The sequence below is a fragment of the Pseudopodoces humilis genome, chromosome 2, assembly GCF_049639895.1.
Source record: "Pseudopodoces humilis isolate 2021_Gansu_Grassland_sample_001 chromosome 2, ASM4963989v1, whole genome shotgun sequence".
Classification (NCBI taxonomy): domain Eukaryota; kingdom Metazoa; phylum Chordata; class Aves; order Passeriformes; family Paridae; genus Pseudopodoces; species Pseudopodoces humilis.
Window position 1 is genome coordinate 113,231,644 of NC_142201.1, and position 20,188 is coordinate 113,251,831.

The window sequence follows — 20,188 nt, forward strand, 5'->3', positions numbered from 1 at the left end:
TTCAGATTATTTCCAAATTCAAATTCATATAAAAAAATAATGCTGGCATTAGTCTAATACATATATTAACTATTTAAATCTTTGCACTGAATGGTGCACACAGAAACCTGAAATCACTCTGATACCTTGAGGCACATCTTGTTTCTGAAACTTAAAGAGATTCTCAGGCGTGCCAGAAAAGCTGGGAACAGCAAGGCCAAGGCTCCCTAGACAGACCAGTTCAAAATTCCAATTCCTAAGCTGCCAGTTCCTGCAGAGCAACCTCCTAAGAACAAATGTGGATATGAAAGCTACTCCTAAACAACAAGGCTTGAATTCCTCAAAATGGAAACTCCTTGATCCTGCACATACATTGCGTACCTACAATGTGCCTGTCTCTTCCCATTCCTGCACCAGACTTCCACCAGATATTCCCACCTCACAGCTCAGGACAGGTTTCAAATCCCGAGTGTCACTTTTGTTCTCACCCCCCCAAATCCACACCCAAAGTTACCTGACCCTAACAGGAGCTGCTTTGGCCTGGACACTGCCAAAAAAGCTCCCCCTTCTGGAAGCACTGGTTAAGGGACTGGGATGTCGGGAACAGCCACCAGTACTCCATGGAACGTGTGCTACTCATGAGCATCTAAACACAGGATTGCTGCTCCAGCTCCATCTATCATAGATATCAGTGTTTTATTCCCACTTTGTTTGGATCAGGTTCTGGTGAAGTTCATTCCAGAAAGGGAACACAGCAACACAATTCCTTCCACACCATAGGTGGGAGCAAGGTCTTCCTAGAGCACATCTTGAGAAAATAAAAAGGAAAAAAAAAAAAAAAAAAAAAGAAAGAAAAAGCACCTTCACAAACACTGTCTTTTGTGATTTTATTAAGAGATGTTTTCAGGACAGACAAGCTTCTGGTTGCAGATGTTACAAAACCTACAACGAGAAACAAAACACTCAGTGAGCTGGGGGGCAAACTCTTTTCCATAACCATCATCCTAGCCCAAACCAAGAACAAACCAAGCTTTCCAATTAAACTGCATTTCTCATTTCCTGCTTTTGGGCCAGTGATCCCTCTTTTTCCCACTGAGGCAGATCTTGCCAGATTCCTTGGTGAGACTTTAAACTGTGATTACTTCCTTACAAAAGCAGCCTACAAACTGTTCTCATGTGGCTTCTAAGGCTATCCCAGACTGGATCCTGGGGCAGGACAGGATGGATATATGAGGAATATATTCCCTGTGCTGCCAGCTGCACACTGGTAGCAGTTGGTAGAACACCAACACATCCGAGGCACCCAACCCAACTGTAGTAATCCAAGGTCTCCAAATCCATGCTGTAAAACACAACATGGAACAGATCCCTCATCTCCAGAGGAGTGTTCTGAGCTGCTTTGACACATGCCTTCCTTGAACTCTGGCCCCTGCACACAGAGCAATGCTCAACCCCAACCCTGTGGTCATCGTGCTGGGCACAACACAGCAGCTTGTCTTCCCAAAATCCCAGTTCCAGTGTTTTTGGTGGCCTGAAACCTTTTCTACGTGGATCCCCAGCACACCTCCCTCCCTCGGCTCCAGGCACTTACCCCTCAGGCAGTGGGCACTGGCTGAGGCATGGCTGGCTGTTCTGGTTTGCCACCTTTCTGCTCTGAAATAGGTGTGGTGGGCAAAATCTCTTCTTTGGGTTCCACGATGCTGACGTGGTCTGGCAGAGGCTTTTTGGGGCCAATCTTTCCACTGGGGTCCCAAGGCAACATAATCTTTACTTTGATTCCCAGTACTCCTGCAGAGAGTGACAGAACAAGGGAGACACAAAACAGATCAAGCACACGTTCATAGGGATGAGCACCGAGGTTACAAAATATTTCTCTGCACATAGAAGATCTGCTGACAACACTGTAACACAGACATGCTACAGATTACAAATCTAATTACTGTCACCTTCTATCAGTGTTGTAAATTCAGGCAACTTAAAGTTGGATATCCAAACTTACTCAACTCAGTGCCTTGGCTGACTGCAGTTCTACCTTCAATTCATTCTAAGCCTGCTTTTGAACTCTGTCCTCTTCCTCAGCTCATTTATCTTTTTAGGAAATTTCACTTTTTTTTACATCCCTTCTCAGACAAATGCCTCTAAATCATCCAATGAGCAGGACATCCTGGCCAAGGCAGCCTTAGCACAGCACCACAGAACGTGGCACAGAGCAGGCTGCAATGACACGAGGATGCCCCTTCTGACTCGTCATCGTATCATCACCGAAGGGAAGGTGGAGAACAGCTCTGGCTGTTGGGATCCCTACACCAGTTCTGCAACTAATTAACCCAAAGCCAGTTAAGACACACAGGTCATTTGTGTTTTACCAGGAAGGAGAACAAGTGGAAGCAAGTTTAGCTGGGAAGACTGACACTTGTAGCACTCCTGTTCTCTCTGCCCATCCTGAGGAGCCAGGAAAACCAGAATCCCAACTGCCAAGAGCTCTTAAACCCAGGCAATAGGTACTTCATCTGCAAGTTATCACCACCTCAGAGGCCCCTGGACACAAGTGAGTGGAAAATCTACAGCCACATTCCCAACTGGAAACATCCAAACACCATAGCAGAGAAGTGGATGACCTGGTATGTCCACACTGGCTGCTGAAGGCCCCTTGGCCTTCCATTCCCAAATGATTTCTACCTTAGATGTAATGTTCAAATTTCACAGTCAGAGTTCAGCTGCAAAAGCCCAAGAGAACAGGATTTTCAGAGCCTGAACCATCCACAGCAGCACAACTGAACTACTCTGTGAGATCAGAGGTGCATCAAAACCGTGTGGATTTCGGCCCAGGGATGTCAGTGGGAAACCTCCACCCTGCAGGAATGGGATGCCAGGAGCCGAGACCTTTTCTCTCAGAAGTTGTAGAGAAAGAACCCAGCAAAGCTGCAAAGGGATCCGTGTGCCAGGCACTCACCCTGCCGGAGCAGGACGTGACGCACGGCTGTGTCCACGTAGTAATTCACTGGGTCCCCACTGTGGATCATCAAGCCATCCACAAACTTCATGGATTTGGCCCGCTGACCTCGGAGTTTGCCCGACACGACGACCTCACAGCCCTTGGCCCCGCTCTCCATGATGAAGCGGAGGACACCGTAGCAGGCTCTGCAGGGAGAGGACAGCCAAGCCATCAGCCCACTCTGCCAGACCCACAAGGCTCCCTGGAGGAATTTTACCAATCCCAATCTCAGTTTTGTGTGTCAGGAGTGCAGCTCCCATCCCTTCTCAGACAAATGCCTCTAGATCATTCACTGGTGACAGGAGGCTGCTGCTGGAGGACCTCACGCAGCACCACAGAACGTGACACCGCGGAGGCACCGCCACCAGAGCCACCCGCTTCTGACTCGTCATCGTCTCATCACCGAGGGGATGTGAGAGCAGGGCCGCTGCCACCTGAGCACAACACAGCCACGAGGCCTGAAATGATGTTTGTTTCATCCTCCACCCATTTATCCCCAAAGGAACACATGCAGCTTTATGCCACACAGACAACCTGCAACCAGATATGCTCTTAATGCTCCAGAACTGTGAACTGAAGTTTCAGTGCAGCACCACCAGGTTAAATCTTCAAACCGCAGAGAAGCTGTTTTTTGGGAATGCTACTGGAATCCCACAGTTCCCCCACAGGCAGGCTGCTGTACTCACCTGCGCACAGCCAGCCCTCCCAGCAGCTTGTAGCGCAGGGACTCGGCCTGGGCGATGGCACACAGACCCCTCGTGGCCACCTTCTCGGCGTAGAGCTGCACAGGAGAGAGGCACGCTCACAACAGGGCCCCTGCCCGAGTCCATCACAGAATCCCAGCACGCTTTGGCTTGCAAGGTTCATCCAGTGCCACCCCTGCCACGGCAGGGACACCTCCCACTGTCCCAGGCTGCTCTCAGCCCCAATGTCCAACCTGGCCTTGGGCACTGGCAGTGATCCAGGTACAGCCACAGCTGCTCTGGGCACCCTGTAGCAGCTCCCCACCACCCTCACAGTAAATTTAGCTTTTACTTTAGCAGAACACAGGAGCTTCATTCTGCTGTAGTCCCTGCATTCAGTCCAGTTACTCCTTCCACATTTACAGGCAGCAGCTTTATCCTACATTCCCTTCCCTGTATAATCCAGCAGCACCGGCCAAGCTGGAATAAATGTGCACCACCCCAGCACATACATTCCCCCTCCCTCCCTGATTTGTTTTAGAGCAAGGAACTATTAACAGGAGCAGATTTCATGGAATAAAACTACTGAATCCTTTGGGTTGCATGGACCCTTCAAAGGACTAGTCCAACCTTCTCCTGCAAAAACACCCCTAACATTAAGGATCAAAAATAACTGGTGTGTTACTTTCTGTTCTGTTTCTCAAAGATCCTTCTGCATCCAAACAGTTTCTTTATAATTTATTTTGTACTTCAGTGCAGGAATATTTTTGAGGCCCAGTAACAAACAACCCAAGTTATCCTGAAACCACCTTTCAGCTGACACTATCCTGCCATCACAAATCCAGCTGCACCACCCAGGTCCTCAGGCAGTTTTACCTCCACGCTTCCCTCGGGGAATCCAAACCTCTTCTGCACCACAGCCGTCAGCTCCCGGATCCGGCGTCCCTTCTCTCCCAGGACATTCTGAGTTCTGTGGGAAAACACGTACAGGCCAACTGAAAAAAGTGTCCCCAGGAGTGAGACTGGAGCCGTCCCAAAGAGCTTTCAGAGCCTCCCAGTTCAGGAAGGCTGAGTTACCTGGTGGCAAGGATGATAATCTCAGTCCTGGTCGGAGTGACCCGGACTTCCACGCCAGAGTATCCATCCTCAGCCAGTTCCCGAGTCAGGAACTCGTTCAGCTCAGCTTTGAAGATGCCATCAGCGACAAACTAAAAGACAAATGGACAAAGTCATGGTCTTGTCACATTCTGAACTTGAGTGCAATTCACCAAATTCCTCCTGCAGCCTGATAGTCTCTCCCAACAACTTTCTCCTCCTCTGAGAGAAATCACAGAATATTCTCAGTTGGAAGGGACCCACAGGGAACACCAAGTCCAACATTTACATGAACAGACCAGGAACTGAACCCACAACCTTGACTTTTTTAGCGCCGTGCTCTGCCCAACTCAGGGTGCAGCAGTGGGGAAAAATGGACCCCCTTGCCCTGAAGTTCTCAGGAATAATCCACTCCTAGCAGGAGCCTACACCAACCACGGCCTGGCCACAGCCACTGTTCAGGCTGGGATCACGGCTCTCTGCCGTAATTCGGGACTAATTTAAGGGAAATAATTAGGGGGAGTCACATCCCTTTCCCAGCCCCACAGGAAGCTGCTGCTGGGACTCCTGACAGCCCAAACCTCCCTCGCTCCCCAGGACAGGCAGCGCCCCGCGTCTCCCGGCCCACAGGACTGGGCAGCCACTATCCCCAAACCCTTCCCACGGGAAAGCAAAGGGAAAACGCCGCAAATCCCGGCTCCCGGCGCCGCTCCGCACCTCCGAGCTCAGCCCCGCGCGCGGCCGTGGGGAAGCGCCCGCTCCATCCCGCCGCCATGTTCCCCGCCGGGCCCCGCGCCGCATCCGCCGCCATCCTCCCCCGTCCGCCGCCGCTCCCCGCCGTGCCCCCGCCCCGCCGGCTGCCGGGGCCGCCCCGGGCGAGGCGGCAGCGCCCCGCGGCCGCGGAGGATCCGTGCGGCCGCGCTCACCTTGCGCTTCTTGGAGATCTGCACCGCCATGATGAGCCGCGGCCCGGCGGAAAGGAGGGAGCAGGCCCCGAGGGCGGCGCTATATCCGCCTTCCGCAGCGCCCCATTGGCTGGCCGCCGGCACCATGGCGGCCAGCGGGGCACGATGGGAGATGTAGTCTTTGCCACACCGCCATGTTGGGGAGGGCTGAGGCCTGTGTATGCCCCAAAGCAGCGTTAAACGGACACGAGAGGCAGCAGTGCATAAAATAAAACAGATAAATGATAATCCGCCCCGGGCTTACACCTGGGGACCTGCTCTGCCCAGTCGTTGCTGTCAGAGGGTGCTCTGCTGTTATCCAGGAACCACAGCATGGCTTGGTTGGGAAGTGACCTTAAAGCTCATCCAGTGACACCCCTGCCATGGCAGGGACACCTCCCACTGTCCCAGGCTGCTCCAAGCCCCATCCAACCTGGCCTTGGACACTGCCAGGGATCCAGGGGCAGCCACAGCTGCTCTGGGCACCCTGTGCCAGGGCCTGCCCACCCTCCCAGAGAACAATTCCTTCCCAATATCCCATCCATCCCTGCCCTCTGGCACTGGGAAGCCATTCTCTGTGTCTTGTCACAACACATTTTTTTTTTTTAATGGTTTAGGGATTGTAGGGGATTACAAAAATAGTAATAATGATGTGTAGAGCTGATGCACAGTCTCTAGGAAGCAGATATTTAAACTGCATTTTATCATGGATGTTATTTTGGTTTGCAGTTAGACCTGATAAGCTTAAAGGCCTTTTCCAGCCTAGGTGATGCTCCTGACTTCAGCCACAGCAGCAGCAGGACCAGCAGAGCAGCTCCCAGCCAGATCCCATCCTCTTTGCCAGGGAAAAGCCTGCTTTGCCACTAGATGTCAGTGCAGACGGTTTCCAGGCTGGGAAAAGCCTCTTCCCCAGGATTCACTTACCCAGAACGGGAGGGATGGCACTTGGCAAAGGCAGGCGGTGGTGGCGGTGAGGAATTGTCCCCTCCTGCCACCAAGCAGCTTTGTCTGGCTTCTGGCATGCCCAACCATGCTGCCCTTCCCTCGGCCAGCTGCCCCTGCTCTCCCCGAGCCCAAGATTCTCTGTCCCACACACAACAGACTTGGGAGAAGTGTCCAGCAGCTGGAGATGTCTCTGTGCGGGGATTTGAGCCCTATAAACTGGGCTCCCAAATAATTTGTCAGGAAAGACCCTCTCGAGGTCTTTCCCCACTCTGCTGTTTTCCGACATGGGAGCACCGTACTTCCAGAGCAGAAAATAGCTGCCCAAGATAATCCATTTTTTAGGCTGAGTTTACCCAGGCGGGGCTCACCCAACATATTTCTGTATCCTATAAAGACAGTGAAAGGCACAGCACGAGGAAAAAGCCTGACCCTGACACGTGTCCCCTTTTCCATGGCCTATTAAGGACAAACTATGTGTGGTGTCAGCATTTCAGGGTCAGCACCCAGGGCTGGAGCTGGGCACAAAGCAGAGGCCTGGGTGGTGTTTGGCACCAAGGGAATGTCCCTGTGCCCCCAGATGTGGCCTGGCTGAGCCAGGGGACTCCGAGCTGTGGCCTTCACAAACAGGGACATTTCAGTGCCTTCCCCAAACAGCAATGTGGGATTCCTCCCCCAGCATCAGCCATCCCTGGCTGCAGCCCAAGTCAGCCCCTGGTAATGCTCCCAGGTGCTGGGAATGGATTCTGGGCCAGTTGGAGATGTTCCTGCTCAATTCACAAGGGCTTCAAAGGACCTTTAAAGGTCTCTTCCAACCTGAGCCATTCCGTGATTCATCTCTGCTCCATCCCTGCTGAAATGGAGGCTGGCAACATCCCAAAAATGCTGTGACACACCGGCACCCCTCTTCACAGAGAGCTCAGGTGTGCTCCCAGTGGCTTCCCAGGCCCAGCAGTGGCTTGGATCTGCAGCAGACTTGGGATTATCCATAAATCCCATGGATTTTCTCAGGTTTCTGTGTCCTGACCCTAGGGGACTGCACCCCTGCTGTTTCCCATTTCCCACTTTTTTTGTGGAGCCTGCCATGAGAGGGCAGTGGCTGCCTCGCCACAGGCACAGGAGCTCCTTTTGTCCCCAAAGGGGACATTAAAAATGGGGTTGCTTCAGCCATGACCCTGCCTGGCTCTGGGCACATCCCAGCTGCCCTTGGCTGGCACTAAACCCTGGGCTGCAGCCCCTGCTGTGGCAGCAGCACTCAGATCTCCTCTTGGACCGTGCAGCCACAGGCAGGAGCGAAGTCAGGGATGCAGGGGAAGGATGTCACCGCGGGATGTGGTGCTTGGCAGCAGCAGGAACCCCCTGTGCCCGTGGGGAAGGCCCCTGGCAGGTGCTGGGACGTGGTGCCAGGTTTCCTCGCTGTGGGGGACGCGGCTCGGAGCAGGTTTGGGAACTGGGAGCTGTTCTGCCTCCCCCCAGCTCCATTCACTGCCCAGACAGCAACATGGTTTATGGCAGCTGAGGGCCATTGCACGGGCTCAATTAATCCAGTATCCCAGCGTTTTCTCCCCAGGAAGCTGGCTCCTGTTCAGAGCAGGCAGGAGGGAATGGCAGCCCTTTGCAAGGAAAGGGCCAGGACAGCCAGCAGCTTTCCCGGCTTGATGGCACGCTGGATTTGGGGATAACCCCTACTTTCTGTGGGCAGTGACAAAAGGTGGCATTGGGAGCGAGTCTCCTGCCTGGGAAAGTCCCTGACTGCCATTGCTGCTCCCAAAATAAGGGAGATCCTGCCAGGGACTGTGCTGGCTCTGCAGGAGGATCAGGGAACAGCCTTAGGGTCATGAGAAATACAAACTGGTACAGGCAGAAGCACAGGGTCTGCCCATTCCTGCTGTGCTCCCTCAGCTCAGACACCTGCAGGATTTGGGGTGACAAGCTGGGTTCCCATGCCAGGCCCCATCACCTCTGTGGATATGCCTGAGGAATTCAGGAAACTCCCTTGCAGGAGCCTGTCCCTTAGGATCTCTCTCCGTGCAAACACAAGCCAGGGAGCTCCAGGGGGATTTGGACAGCCCCATCCCAACCTACATCCCACCCCCTTTTAGTGCAGGAAAGGACAAAAAACCTTCCAAATCACCTTCCCTACAACCATCAGAGGCACTGCAGAGCTAATGAATTTTCCCAGGGAGTAGTTGTGGAAAATGAAACCTGGGGTAGAGACGGACAAGATGAGATAGTTTGCATTAAATGAATGGAGATGGGTCCTGGAAGGTAATTCCAGCAGAGATCAGATGAATTGCGAGCACCAGTTGTAAAGCATTTGTAAAGTCTGACTCAGACAGGAATTTTACTGCAGGAGATGCTGTACTCGAGTTTACTGCTGCAGTTGGAGCAGCTGCTACTGCCCAAGCTGTAAGAACCCCTCACAGAGTTACTCACCACTCCTTGGCACCTCTGGAAATCTTCCTGGGAAACGCGTTCTGCCTTCCCACACGGAGCAGCCCTTCAGAGTGGGGAGAGGTGCAGGGAACAGGGCTGGAGAACAGGGAGTCAGGGCCACATTTACAGGCCTTTTGTAAACATTTCACACCTAGGAGGATTTTACTTGGTGAGAACAGGAGGAATAAGTCCAGCAAACCTTCTGGAGGCAGGGGAAGATGGCAGGATCCTGCAGGACAGGGATGGAAGAGAGCACCGCGTTTCCAGGCAGAGACAGCTCTCAGCTGCCCCAATCCCATCTCCTTCCCTGCAGCTGGAACAGCAGGACTGAAACTCAGGCAGCACCAGCTCAGCTCCAGCCTCAGGAGGAATACCTGCTCTGGAAAGGTGTGTGTGACCCTCCTGGAGAGTTCACAGCTCTGAGGACACATTAAAGCTTGAAAACCAACCGCCAAATGGGCAAAACACAAGCTGTGCACTGGAGAGTGTCTGGATTTAATCCAGGAATTGCAGCACTCAGCAAGGTGTTAGTGAAGCACAGAGTCTGACCCAGCAGCCAACTCGATTTTAATCCCAGCCTGTTATCTCCAGCACATCTGCTAAACTGTTGGCCATGTTTTAGTGGCTGTTCCCAAACAGCTCCATCACTCTGGCACTTTCCTTTGGGCATCTGCCCTGCTAAACAGGATTTTGCTTCACTGCCTGGATTCACTTTAAGGACTTCAAGCGGATTATTAAATAATTTAGACTTCCTTTAGAAGCAGGAAATGGAGTAAGGATGCTCGGTGCGTTGTTTAGCGGGAATCCTTGGCTCGTTACTGTTCAATGAACCGAGTGGCTGCTGGCAGAGGTCATTCCAGCAGCTCACACGGCTCTGCGTGAGGGATGTAAATCGAAACTTTAATGGGCATTTCCAGGAGAGCAGTTTGCCCTGGCACTGTCACCTGAGACCCAGCAGCTTAAGCAAGTGATTCTTAATCAGTTTTCAATGCCCCAGGAAACAGGCTGAGGGCAGGAGGGGCTGTTTTGCCCCAGCACCACATTTTGGGATGATTTACGGGTGCACTGAGATAAGGCTGGTGACAAAGGCCATTCCCTGCTCTTTGTGGTGGAACTGCTGACGTGACAAGGACAGGCCTGGAGGGACAGGACAAGGTGAATGGCTTCCCACTGCCAGAGAAATCCATGGAGCCTTCCACGTGGGAAGATGACACCTCCAACACAGCACCGGAGGCAAGTACCACCGAGAGAACTTGCTGAGGCTGCAGCAGGAACCAGCAGGGCTCAGGTCTCAAATCCCAGACCCTCAATCCCAGAGCCCCCAGGATTTCAGCTCCCTGCTTGGACAAAGGGAAGCAGAACTGCTTTGCCAAGCTGATCCCAGGTTCTGAGGAGCAGCCTGGCAATACCCAGCTCCGTGCCTTCCCTGCTTTTCCCCATCTCCTCTCCACCCCAGAGACACAGCCAGGGAGCAGCAGTGATAAACTGGCTGTTGGTCCAAGCACAAGGTTATTTTTCTAGGACATTGAGCAGAACCCTTGGATGCCAGCTTGCAGGAGAGCCATGAAGAGTGACAAGACACCTGACCAGAATGCAAAAGCAGGGCTGCAAACTTAACACCTTTTTTCCCCCCCACCCTTATCTGTTAAAAATAGCTTTAGAGGGGAAGCTCAAAGCAGTGTGAGGGGCTGCTGGCTTCAGAAAATGAGCAGTTTCAGCAGAAATACTCAGTGACCACCACCCAGAGAGCTCTGACTTTTGGTATCTCAGCCATTCACATCTTAAATTAAACATTCAAGCTGCAATGCAGCCCAATTGTTTGGCAGGGGCTAATAAAAACCTGAAAATCTTTACCCAGCCTGCTTTTCTGTAGGAATAATACCACTAACATCCCAGAATTATCTCCATGTATGTCTGGCTAGGTATCCAAATCAATAAATTGTCTCCTCACCCTCAGATTAGCTCGGTCAGGTAATTTTGAAAGCAGCAGCAGCAGTTCCCCACTGTTAGGCAGAGCAGCTCTGCCAGTGGAATTAACATGAGATCCCGCGTTATCCCAGAGCAATCCCACTCCAACAGCATCCTTGGGGAGTAATTTGCACTGACCTCAACAATACTTTGTGGCAGTCTGAGAATCAGGAGTGATGTATTTATTATTACTACTACTACTACTACTATTATTATTATTATTATTTAATATTTGGATTAATATTTGGAATTAAATTTCTGTTTGGAAAGAAAAAATTGGACAAAAATGAAACTAACACCTGTTCCTCTGGCAAAAAAAAAATCCCAAACCCAGCCTTTTTAGAAAAACATTACATTTTGGTTTTCCCTCCTGCCACTTTCATTCCTGGCTCAGCCTCAGCTCTGATGTCCCAAGCACCCCATGAGTGCTCCTGTCCTTTCACACAAATTCCTGGGAAGTCCAAGCACTCACTGCTTCCCCCTGTCTCTGGCCAAAGGAGCTTCCCTCCACAGCGTCCTTCTCTCCTGGCATCCTGTCACTGGGTTTGTCATCTCCCACTCTCACTGATGTTCTCAGAACCCCACAAGTCCTTCGGCCACAGTCCCCTCTTTGTCCCTTCTCTTGCTGTCACACAAAGAATCCCTTCCTCGTTTTAAGCAGTAACTTCTGCCATCAAATTCCCAAGAAAAATGCCAATCCTCTTTTAAACCCCACAGCAAAACCTGCAGCAGGAAACCCTGGGAGCATGAACAGGGTGATGGATTAGAGCTGCTCCCTCCTCAGAAACAAAGATGTCCTTATGAAGTGGGATTAATACCACAGTATCAATTTTTTTTAACCCCATAAGCCTTATTTTTAAACCATCAGCATCTCACATCTCTTCATGCAAGTTTATTCCAGGAGTTAATCCAGGGTTGTTGCTGTTTTCCAGACAGTGCTCTCCCTCCATCCCTTCCCTTTGCTAAGCAAGGAGGCCCCCGTCTTAGAGAAATTAATTAGTACAGTAATTTGCCCAGGACACAGAGGAGAAGCCGAATTTGTCCCACTCTGCAGGATTCAGCTGAATAAAAAAGACAAACAGCTGTGCTGTGGGATTTTAAAAAGCTGCTGTCAGCATTCCCAATGCAACCAGACCTGGAAATTCATTCGTCTTTCACTAAACAATGGAAAAAGGAGAAGCAATTACAGTAGACAAAACTAATTACAGCAGAGCTGAAGCACAGCTCACAGCACTTACTCTTCAATCTGCATTCAAAGAGAAAAATCCAATCCCAAAACCACTCCATCAAAAGAAGGTGAAAATCTGGGAGTGGAATAAAAGCAATTTTGAAAAAGAAGGGGCACTTCAGCATGGCACAGACTGGTTTTTGTGAAGAGAAACCTTTAGGTGATGCTGGCAGTGCCTGGCAAACAGGACACAGGGATTTGTCCAGGGGTGATGCTGGAGTGGGGGGAAGAAATGTCTCCCAGTTCCTCCTCAGTGGGGTCCATTCCATGCTCACCTTGCCTTGGGTAGGATGTTTTCATCTGCCGGAAGAACTGCAGCATGGAGCATGCCAAGGTCTGCAGTCAGATCTCCAAGAGCTGGCCATGATCCTTGGGGGTCCCTTCCAACTCAGAATATCCTGGGATCTTTGTGGAGCTCAACTTGCACACTTGTGGCTGAACAGCTTTTCCTTCCACAGCGAAGACAAAGCACTCCAAAGGTGAGGATATCCCTGTTTCCCGATCCTCACAGCCATCCCTGCCTGACCCAGAACACTCTAGGGATATTCACAGCTTTGGGTGAAATGATACCAGAGAATCCAAAGCCTTCTGTAAAGCCCATTGAATCCCTGGCCATGGTCCAGGCTGGCAAGGGACAGTGACAAGTTCTGTGAGAGGCAATTCCTGATCCCCAGAGCTGGATGTCCCACAGGCCTGGCTCCTGTTCCCTTTGGATGCTAGCTGTGAAATCCAGCAGACAGCAAGAGGGAATTTTAAACAAAGTGGAAGAATCACTGCTTAACACAGAGACAGGCTGGAAAATGGATTGCAGGGAGAAAACCTCAAGTGGGAAGAGCAGGAGGAATGAGATGGGGCTGTGGATGGATGTGGCAGACATCACCTTAGGCCTCATTCCCTGGGAATGTGGGCCACACTCGGGATTTGAAAGCCTCCACAAGCCATTTCCAACACACAAAGCTGCCACTGGCCACAGCACGTGTTTAATTCCAAAGGATTTCTGGGAACAGACACAAGGCCATGGCAGAATGTTGTTTTTCTGCATGGATCCTTAAGGAGGTAGAGTCTGAAGCCTTGCTCCTGGAACCCCATTCCCGAGTCTCCATGGCCACTGCACAGCGCTCAGCCCAACACTCTTTAGCACAGAGGTTCTCCCTGCCACAGAATCACTCAGGAAAATCCTTTCAGATCATGGAGTCCAATAATTCCTCCAGCACTGCCAGGGCCACCACTGACCCATGTTCCCAAGTGCCACATGCACATGGCTTTAAATCCCTCCAGGGATGGGGACTCACCACTGCTCTGGGCGGCTGCGCCAATGCCTGAAAATCCTTTCAGGGAAAATTTTTTCCTCATATCCGACCTAAACCTCCCCTGGCACAATCTGAGGCCATTTCCTCCTGCCCTCTGATTCTATTCCAGGATTCTCTACATTTTCAGCCTGGAGAGGAGAAGGCTGGAGGGCAACTCTTCAATGTGCAGCGTTACTGGAAGGGAGGGTGCCAAGAGGATGGGGCCAGGCTCTTCCCAGCAGTGCCAGGATCCGAGGAGATGCACAGGTACCGGTCAGACCCACTCTCCCCCTCCTCCTTTTGCTGCTCCACCAACCACAGGGATTTCCCACCTCTCCATTCCGGTATCACTGCAGAGCTTTCTTTCATTTTCTGGCTGAAATGACCTGCAATGCAGAGGCTCACTTGCTGCACTGATCCTGCTGCCAGATCTGTAATCCTCAATCTCCCTGGGGAATGCCTGGAATAGGAAACCACTTGGCATGGCAAGCACGTCAGCATTTTCCTGGCTGCATTTTTTTATTGTCTCTTTGCTGCATCCCTGACTTCAGTTAAGTTTTCTTCCCTTTCTTTCTCCCTCACCTTCTCCAGCCTCCCCCAAAGTGCCTCCAACTGAGGTCTCAACATCCCTGAGCTCCCCCCTCTTGGAGATACCTGTCCAGGTGTGGGAGGACAACACATTTACTCCCATCCATCCCAAGACTTTCATGCAGGACAACAGATCTGCAAATGGAAAAAATGTGGGGAGACAGAACTCTTCACTTGGCAGTGGCATCCCCTCCTTCTGGGGAGGCTCCACAGGCTGAGGTAGATTCCCTGCTAATCCTGCCATGCTGGGATTTACAAGTTATCAATTATAGGGACCTTGCTGGAAAAGCCGTGCAAACTACAGAGCAGCCAGACTTCCAAGAAGCAGAAGATGCTTTATTTAGAGAAGATGGTGCAGTTCTTGTTTTCTTTTTTAATTACTATCAGCAGTGAAAGACATTTGTGATATATGGGAAAGAGAACTCGCCCACTTGCTTTGGTTCAGTATTTCCATAAAACAAACAAAAAGAAACCCTGGCACAATTTGCAGTAAACATCACATCTTTTATCCCCCATCTCTTTTGCCCACTCTGAGTCCTATTAACCTTTCTGAAAATCACTGAATCCCAGACTGGTTTGGGATGGAAGGGATCTTAGATCACCTCATTCCACCCCCTGCCATGGGCAGGGACACCTTCCGCTATCCCAGGCTGCTCCAAGCCCTGTCCAGCCTGGCCTTGGACACTTCCAGGGATCCAGGGGCAGCCACAGCTGCTCTGGGCACCCTGTGCCAGGGCCTGCCCATCCTGGCAGGGAAGGCTTTCCCCCTAATACCCAATCCCTATCTACAATGTTCCAGTTTAAAGCCAAAATGTGGGAACCAAAGCACTCAGAGGAAACCCTGGTTCTAACAGATCCTGCTGCTGACTTCCAAGGACCCCCATTTCACCCTCTGCAATGGGAAAGTTCCCTAGATTCCTTCTCTTAACTATGCCAAGCAGGAAATAGCACAAAGGCTCCTGTGCCTGGAGCCTTTGTGGTGCCTTAGCACCTCTCTCTGCCTCTGTCTCTGTGCGCTGCTCACACCGTGCCCATCTCTCACTCGCAGGAAAGGCACTTCAGGGAGAAGAGGTTTTCATGGAAATCAGTTTATGGCAGGAATGATGGGATCACAGCACAGCTGCTGCTGGCTCTGTTTTTGGGAAGGAGAACAAGTAGAGGCATGAAGGGGGTCTGTTAAAAATGGAAGAAAGGAAAAGTGGCTCTGCTGGTGGATTTGAGGATTAAAACCATTTTTAAGTCGTAGAGCTGGTGAAAAGGACCCCAAGCAACAAGTGAAAAGGACAGAGCTGTCAAAGCAGCAAGGCAGGAACAATAATTTTTAGAGGAGCACCATGAATCCATACAAAAAGCAGGAAAGATTGGATTTCTCAAAGGAAGAGGCTGCAGGAGCTCAGGGGAAAAAAGTGAAAGCTTGTACAACAGCTCTGAGGGAAGAGTGGAAGTGAAGAGATCCAACCCAAGCCCACAGCAAAGTTCCATGAGGGAAAAACAGCCTCCAAAAACACAGAGCACATGGAAATTATGGCTCATTTGGCACCTATCACCTGTAGGAAACTGGGATTAGCCCAGCAAGGAGGTGGTCATCGGTGGGCAGCTTCCCAGTGCACCGAGAAATTCCAACATGGAAACAGCCCACAGAGGGATCCCAAAGCTGCAGAGCCTTGGGATGCAGTGGGAAAACTCCTGGCACAATTAGGGAAATCAAGCCTATTAAGGGACAATCACTCTGAAGGGTTGTTATCAATCACTCCCCTCACTTTCTTTAGGCAATTATCCTAATTGCATCAAGGCTATTAAGCAATTATTTTGGTAACTGGAGCTTTGTTGCTGGCTCTTCATTTTTGGCAATGTTTTGCTCTTTGTATAAATGCCCCTTCCAAAAGATGTTTAAAGCTGACTTTAAGGATGTCCTTTTCCCGAAGCACAAGATTCAAATTTCTGTGTAAAAGCACAAATTTCCTCTCAAGAAAATGCTCATTTTTATCCCTGGGTTTTCCCTAAACCCCCCTTACTCCCAAAATCTCCCAGGGCACCAGGGATTTAGTTCCACTTTTTTATTATTCAACTTTTTATACATAATAAATACAAACTTTTTACAGCCAATATAAAGAAAGCATTTGCACTGATGCTTTCAGGGTGTACTGAGCTGTACACACTGCGACGGCCGATACATGCCCTGTATGAAGAAATCAAAGTTAAAAAGGAGGCATCTTTTTACAACTTTTCTTCCTTTTTCTTTTTTTTGCTTTTTTTTTCACTTTTGTTTTTTAAATAAAATTAGCAGCTCTTACAGAAAATATTTTAAAATACAACTAAAGAGACTTTTAAATAAAAATTTTCTGGATTTTTGAAAGTCCGGGTGTGAAGGACACAGAAAAACTGGCCAAAGGAATCGAACATGAACATTATGGCAAAAACTTGATTTTCTTCTGCGTTGTGAAGATCTCAAAATATTTGCAAACAGTTAAATTTTTTTTTTTTTTTTTAACTTCTCTTTTTAAACTTAAGAATAAGTTTGATAAACACATAAAAAGACCTCAAACAGATCAACAGGACAAGAGGTGCAAAAGAAGGAATAATATGGAAAAGACTTCATTGGACAGTCACTGATCCCATAACTGATCCATGAATTGTTGTCCTCAGACAGCCCCACTCTTGGTTAAAGATCCCACTGGGAAAGGAGACTGGCAAGCACTGGATGGCTTGGAGACCCAGCCTGGGTTGGGATTTCCAAGTATGTGCAAAGTTTATGATAAAATCTTGTTAAGATGAGTCGTTGGGTTTTTGTTGTAAATGCAGCCTCAAAAAATAGCCCTTGTTAGTAAACTAAAGGTAGAAAACTTACTGGCTTTGAAAAAAACCATGAAGACACAAGAGAACCTATAAACAGCTCCAAACCCAACCTCAGGATGCCTTTGATCTGAAGTTCTCATCTGATGGAGAATGCTGACAATATTTTAGTCAGTACCCAAAGAAAAACATGTTCTCATCCAGTTTTTCCCTCTCCTCCAACCATTCCACTCCATGTTCAACCTCAGAATATTCTTTGCCCTTTTCTCTCAAAAAACCCAAATCCAAGCTCCCTTTTCAGAGCTCTCTGAGGGAAATGTGAAACTCTTTTCCTCTCAGTTTCTTCCCTGAGAGGAACTGGGCACATCTTGGGCACGAAGGTGGTGTGAAGGCAGAACCCGAGCTGCTCCTGGCTCCCTGGCTTTGGCTGGTTAATGGGATTGGGGTGGGAAAAGGCTACAGGACCATCCAATGCAACAACTAAATGCATGTAAATACTCTAAATGGAACTGCTAACTCTAGAACTCAGGTGGTTTGATGACAAAGATACACTGCTAACGTTGGATAATAAAGTACACGGCAATAACTGGGATAAGAGTGACCCAAATGGTTTAAAAAAACCCAAAAAACAAACCCAACAAAATGCCAAAATCCCCAAAATCTGCTAAGGAAAAAAAATAAAATAGAAAAAGCAGCTCAATTTCCAGATCTAGATAAAATCTCACTTGCTTTTTTACTTTTCTACCCGTTGGTTTCTGCTGTGGAAGATGTTGCTGCTGGTTCAGCACCTCCGTGTTAGATCCTCTATGAGTAAATGCACTGAGTAAACACAAGACTCCAAAGGCAGAATGGTCAGCTGTGAATCACTGACAAGGGCAGCACCCGTGGAACGAACGCTTTTGCTTCTCCAGGAGATCATTTTCCCGTCTCTTCCTTTCTGCAGGGGGATTCAAGAGGAGCCAGCCTCTCCTTTAGACTTCTTTTTCTGTTCCCTTTTTCATTCTTCTGATGAATACCTGGTCAGGCAGGTGATGCTACTGGAAGGATCCACAATCTTTAACACATTCCTATGGCAACAGTAATATACTGTACTAATGCACAGGAGCAAAGGATGCTAAGACTAAGCTGCATGAACGGGGCTCTTTCTTTTGTCTCCACATAAAAATGGAGCATCTTCAGCCAAGAAAAAAAGCCAATCTTGGCCTGTCTTGGTTTGTGCTAAGAGAGGAAGAATGATGTCGAGAAATCCAAACAAACAAACAAAAAAAAACAAAAGGCACAAAATATTCATGACTGTGGGAAGGAATCCGCCAGATCACTGCCACATAAAATCCTCCCTATCGCTCGCTCTAGTCCAAGTCTTCATCATGCAAAGGTGCCTAAAAACAGGATTGACCAAAAGCTGTGTTTGGCCTTGATTGTAGCACTACTAATTAGCCAGTCCCCTCGTTACACCAGAGTGATTTCCACGTCCTCGATCTTCTCCGTGGGCCGGCGGTGGTGCTGTGTCGGGGGCGGTGGAGCTGCTCGCACCTGCAACATTCAGAACCGGCCTGTGACTACCCCAATATGGCCAAATTCCATCAGAAACCCCCCACATTTCCTGCACGGAGCTCCAGGCTCACCCCTCGAGATGATGCACACAAACAGGTTTGTGTGTCCAGCTGGATGCAGCTCCCAGATCAGGGATGTTCCTCACGACCTGTCAGGATTCCCTCCAGGGAGCAACCCCACATCTACTCCATGGATAAGCCAGGATGTAAACCTGGGAAAAGCTCATCACATGCTGAATCTGATGGTACTTTTCCCTGGAATTCCTGTGGAGTGGGAACTACCAGGATGTTTTGCTGCACCTGACTCATTTATACCTCATCACTGACCTCAACATCCCCAAAATTTGATGTTGTTTCACACTCTGCCACATCAGTCGTTTTTGCTCCTGACAGAGATCAGCTTTACTGCCAAGGGGTTTTTAGGACACCACTTCAGAATACACCAAACTTGCTCTGGAAAACATGAACTGTGGAGCAACCCTGCACCGAACTGCCCAATACTACTGCAATATTCAGAATATATTATCTGAATATCCAAAAATTATCTTTTTTCTGAAACCTCATTCACTGAGAAGGCCAGAAAAAGACAAATTTTATGTTTCAGTATGATTTGGTTTAGGGTCCTGAAACCCCCAAAACTTGATTTCCAAGGTAATCATAGGAGATGGATTTTGTCAAGTTCTAAGTGATTTAATTCTTCCCTTCCTTTTCTGGAAAATGTCCTTTTTCTAGGCAGCAAAGACAACACAATATCCTCATCATTAAGAATCCAAACCCCTCAAACCAAAGGGGTTGGAAAGAAACAGAATCCCAAATGTGCAGGGAACTGCTGGAAAGCAGGAATTGTATCAACCATGGGACTGACCTCTTCTGGCATTCATTCCCCACCTCTTTTTCAGCTCTGTTTAGGGGCTGCTGCCCTTTGAACATCAATAAAAACCACAGGATTTGCTGGTCACTTACAGGCCGCAGTTTGCCGTAGGAACTTTCCGGAGGAATTCGTGGAGGTTGGGAGAATCCAGAGGACTCTGAACCAAAGCTGTTTTCTGAAGGAATAAGCAACACCCTATTACAAAGAAGCCCCTGAGTATTGCTGAATTTCTGTTGCAAAAACGCTCTTTCTTTTCCTTTTTGGCCCTCTCTGAGAAGCCTTTACCCAAAATTAATTTGCAAATTTCTCACCGTTTGTCGATGGAGATCTGGGGAAAAACTGGGATCCTCTTTTATCCGGGCTGGGATAGGGGCTGGTGGGAGGCTGGTCGTACAGAGGCAGCGGTGGCAAGGAGTTGTTGGCCTTTGGAGTTGGGGATACCTGTGCCAAAAAGAGGGAGAAGCTGCAGCAAATCCTCCTCAGCACTTTTAACACACACACACCAGTCTTCCAACCCATCCCTACTCCAGCGAGTTCCCTCCACAGGAAAAGCAGCTGGCAGGGAAGTTTGGGAAGGAAAGCCAAGGTATCCAACAAGGGATTCAAATTCTTTAAAATCACAGGTTGCTGCTGAACAGAAATTTTCAGCCTCTCCCAGATAATTCAGAGAGGCTTTTGAAGGTTATTCAAAACAAAAAGGTCACTTGGCCAAGTGGGATTCAAACAAAAGTGTTGGGATCATGAGCTTTTTCCCCATCCAAATGCATTTAAATGTTCGTTTTCATGGTCTTCCTCGATCAAGGAATAAAAACACTGAAAGTTCT

At 49.3% G+C, this 20,188-nt stretch overlaps 2 protein-coding genes and 2 non-coding genes across 5 annotated transcripts in view; all 4 read right to left on the reverse strand.

Moving 5' to 3' along the window:
* Nucleotides 1–852: 852 nt before the first annotated feature.
* On the reverse strand, nucleotides 853–5,761 carry RPS3 (ribosomal protein S3). Its single transcript, XM_005524086.3, has 7 exons — nucleotides 5,679–5,761; nucleotides 4,735–4,865; nucleotides 4,534–4,627; nucleotides 3,661–3,755; nucleotides 2,933–3,120; nucleotides 1,571–1,767; nucleotides 853–921 (listed from the first exon to the last, which is right to left on the reverse strand). Exons 1-6 carry the CDS (start codon nucleotides 5,706–5,708, stop codon nucleotides 1,574–1,576), a joined length of 732 nt encoding a protein of 243 aa, XP_005524143.1. The 5' UTR covers nucleotides 5,709–5,761; the 3' UTR covers nucleotides 853–921; nucleotides 1,571–1,573.
* LOC148184964 (small nucleolar RNA SNORD15) lies at nucleotides 2,099–2,246 on the reverse strand. Its single transcript, XR_015772065.1, has one exon. It is a non-coding gene; the product is annotated as a small nucleolar RNA SNORD15 (small nucleolar RNA).
* LOC148184965 (small nucleolar RNA SNORD15) lies at nucleotides 3,236–3,382 on the reverse strand. The gene has a single exon (XR_015772066.1). It is a non-coding gene; the product is annotated as a small nucleolar RNA SNORD15 (small nucleolar RNA).
* Nucleotides 5,762–14,589: 8,828 nt separating the features above from the next.
* The window catches only part of FCHSD2 (FCH and double SH3 domains 2), a 121,938-nt gene continuing 116,339 nt past the window's right edge, over nucleotides 14,590–20,188 (reverse strand). The window contains exons 19-21 of one of the 2 annotated variants that reach the window (XM_088051948.1): nucleotides 19,676–19,805; nucleotides 19,457–19,539; nucleotides 14,590–18,473 (exon numbers count right to left, since the gene is read on the reverse strand). In XM_088051948.1, coding sequence (XP_087908074.1) covers nucleotides 18,390–18,473; nucleotides 19,457–19,539; nucleotides 19,676–19,805 — 297 coding nt within the window. In that variant the 3' untranslated portion in view covers nucleotides 14,590–18,389. The remainder of the gene's footprint in view (nucleotides 18,474–19,456; nucleotides 19,540–19,675; nucleotides 19,806–20,188) is intronic. The other variant, XM_005524085.3, reaches the window with a different exon arrangement.

What these genes read in the sequence shown, in the direction of transcription:
- RPS3 (XM_005524086.3), bottom strand. Translation starts at nt 5,708, where the DNA reads ATGGCGGTGCAGATCTCCAAGAAGCGCAAG. An exon ending in AGATCTCCAAGAAGCGCAAG is followed by an intron (nt 4,866 to 5,678) that starts GTGAGCGCGGCC and finishes TTTGTCTTTTAG; the next exon opens with TTTGTCGCTGATGGCATCTT. An exon ending in GGAGGGCTGGCTGTGCGCAG is followed by an intron (nt 3,121 to 3,660) that starts GTGAGTACAGCA and finishes CTCTCCCTGCAG; the next exon opens with AGCCTGCTACGGTGTCCTCC.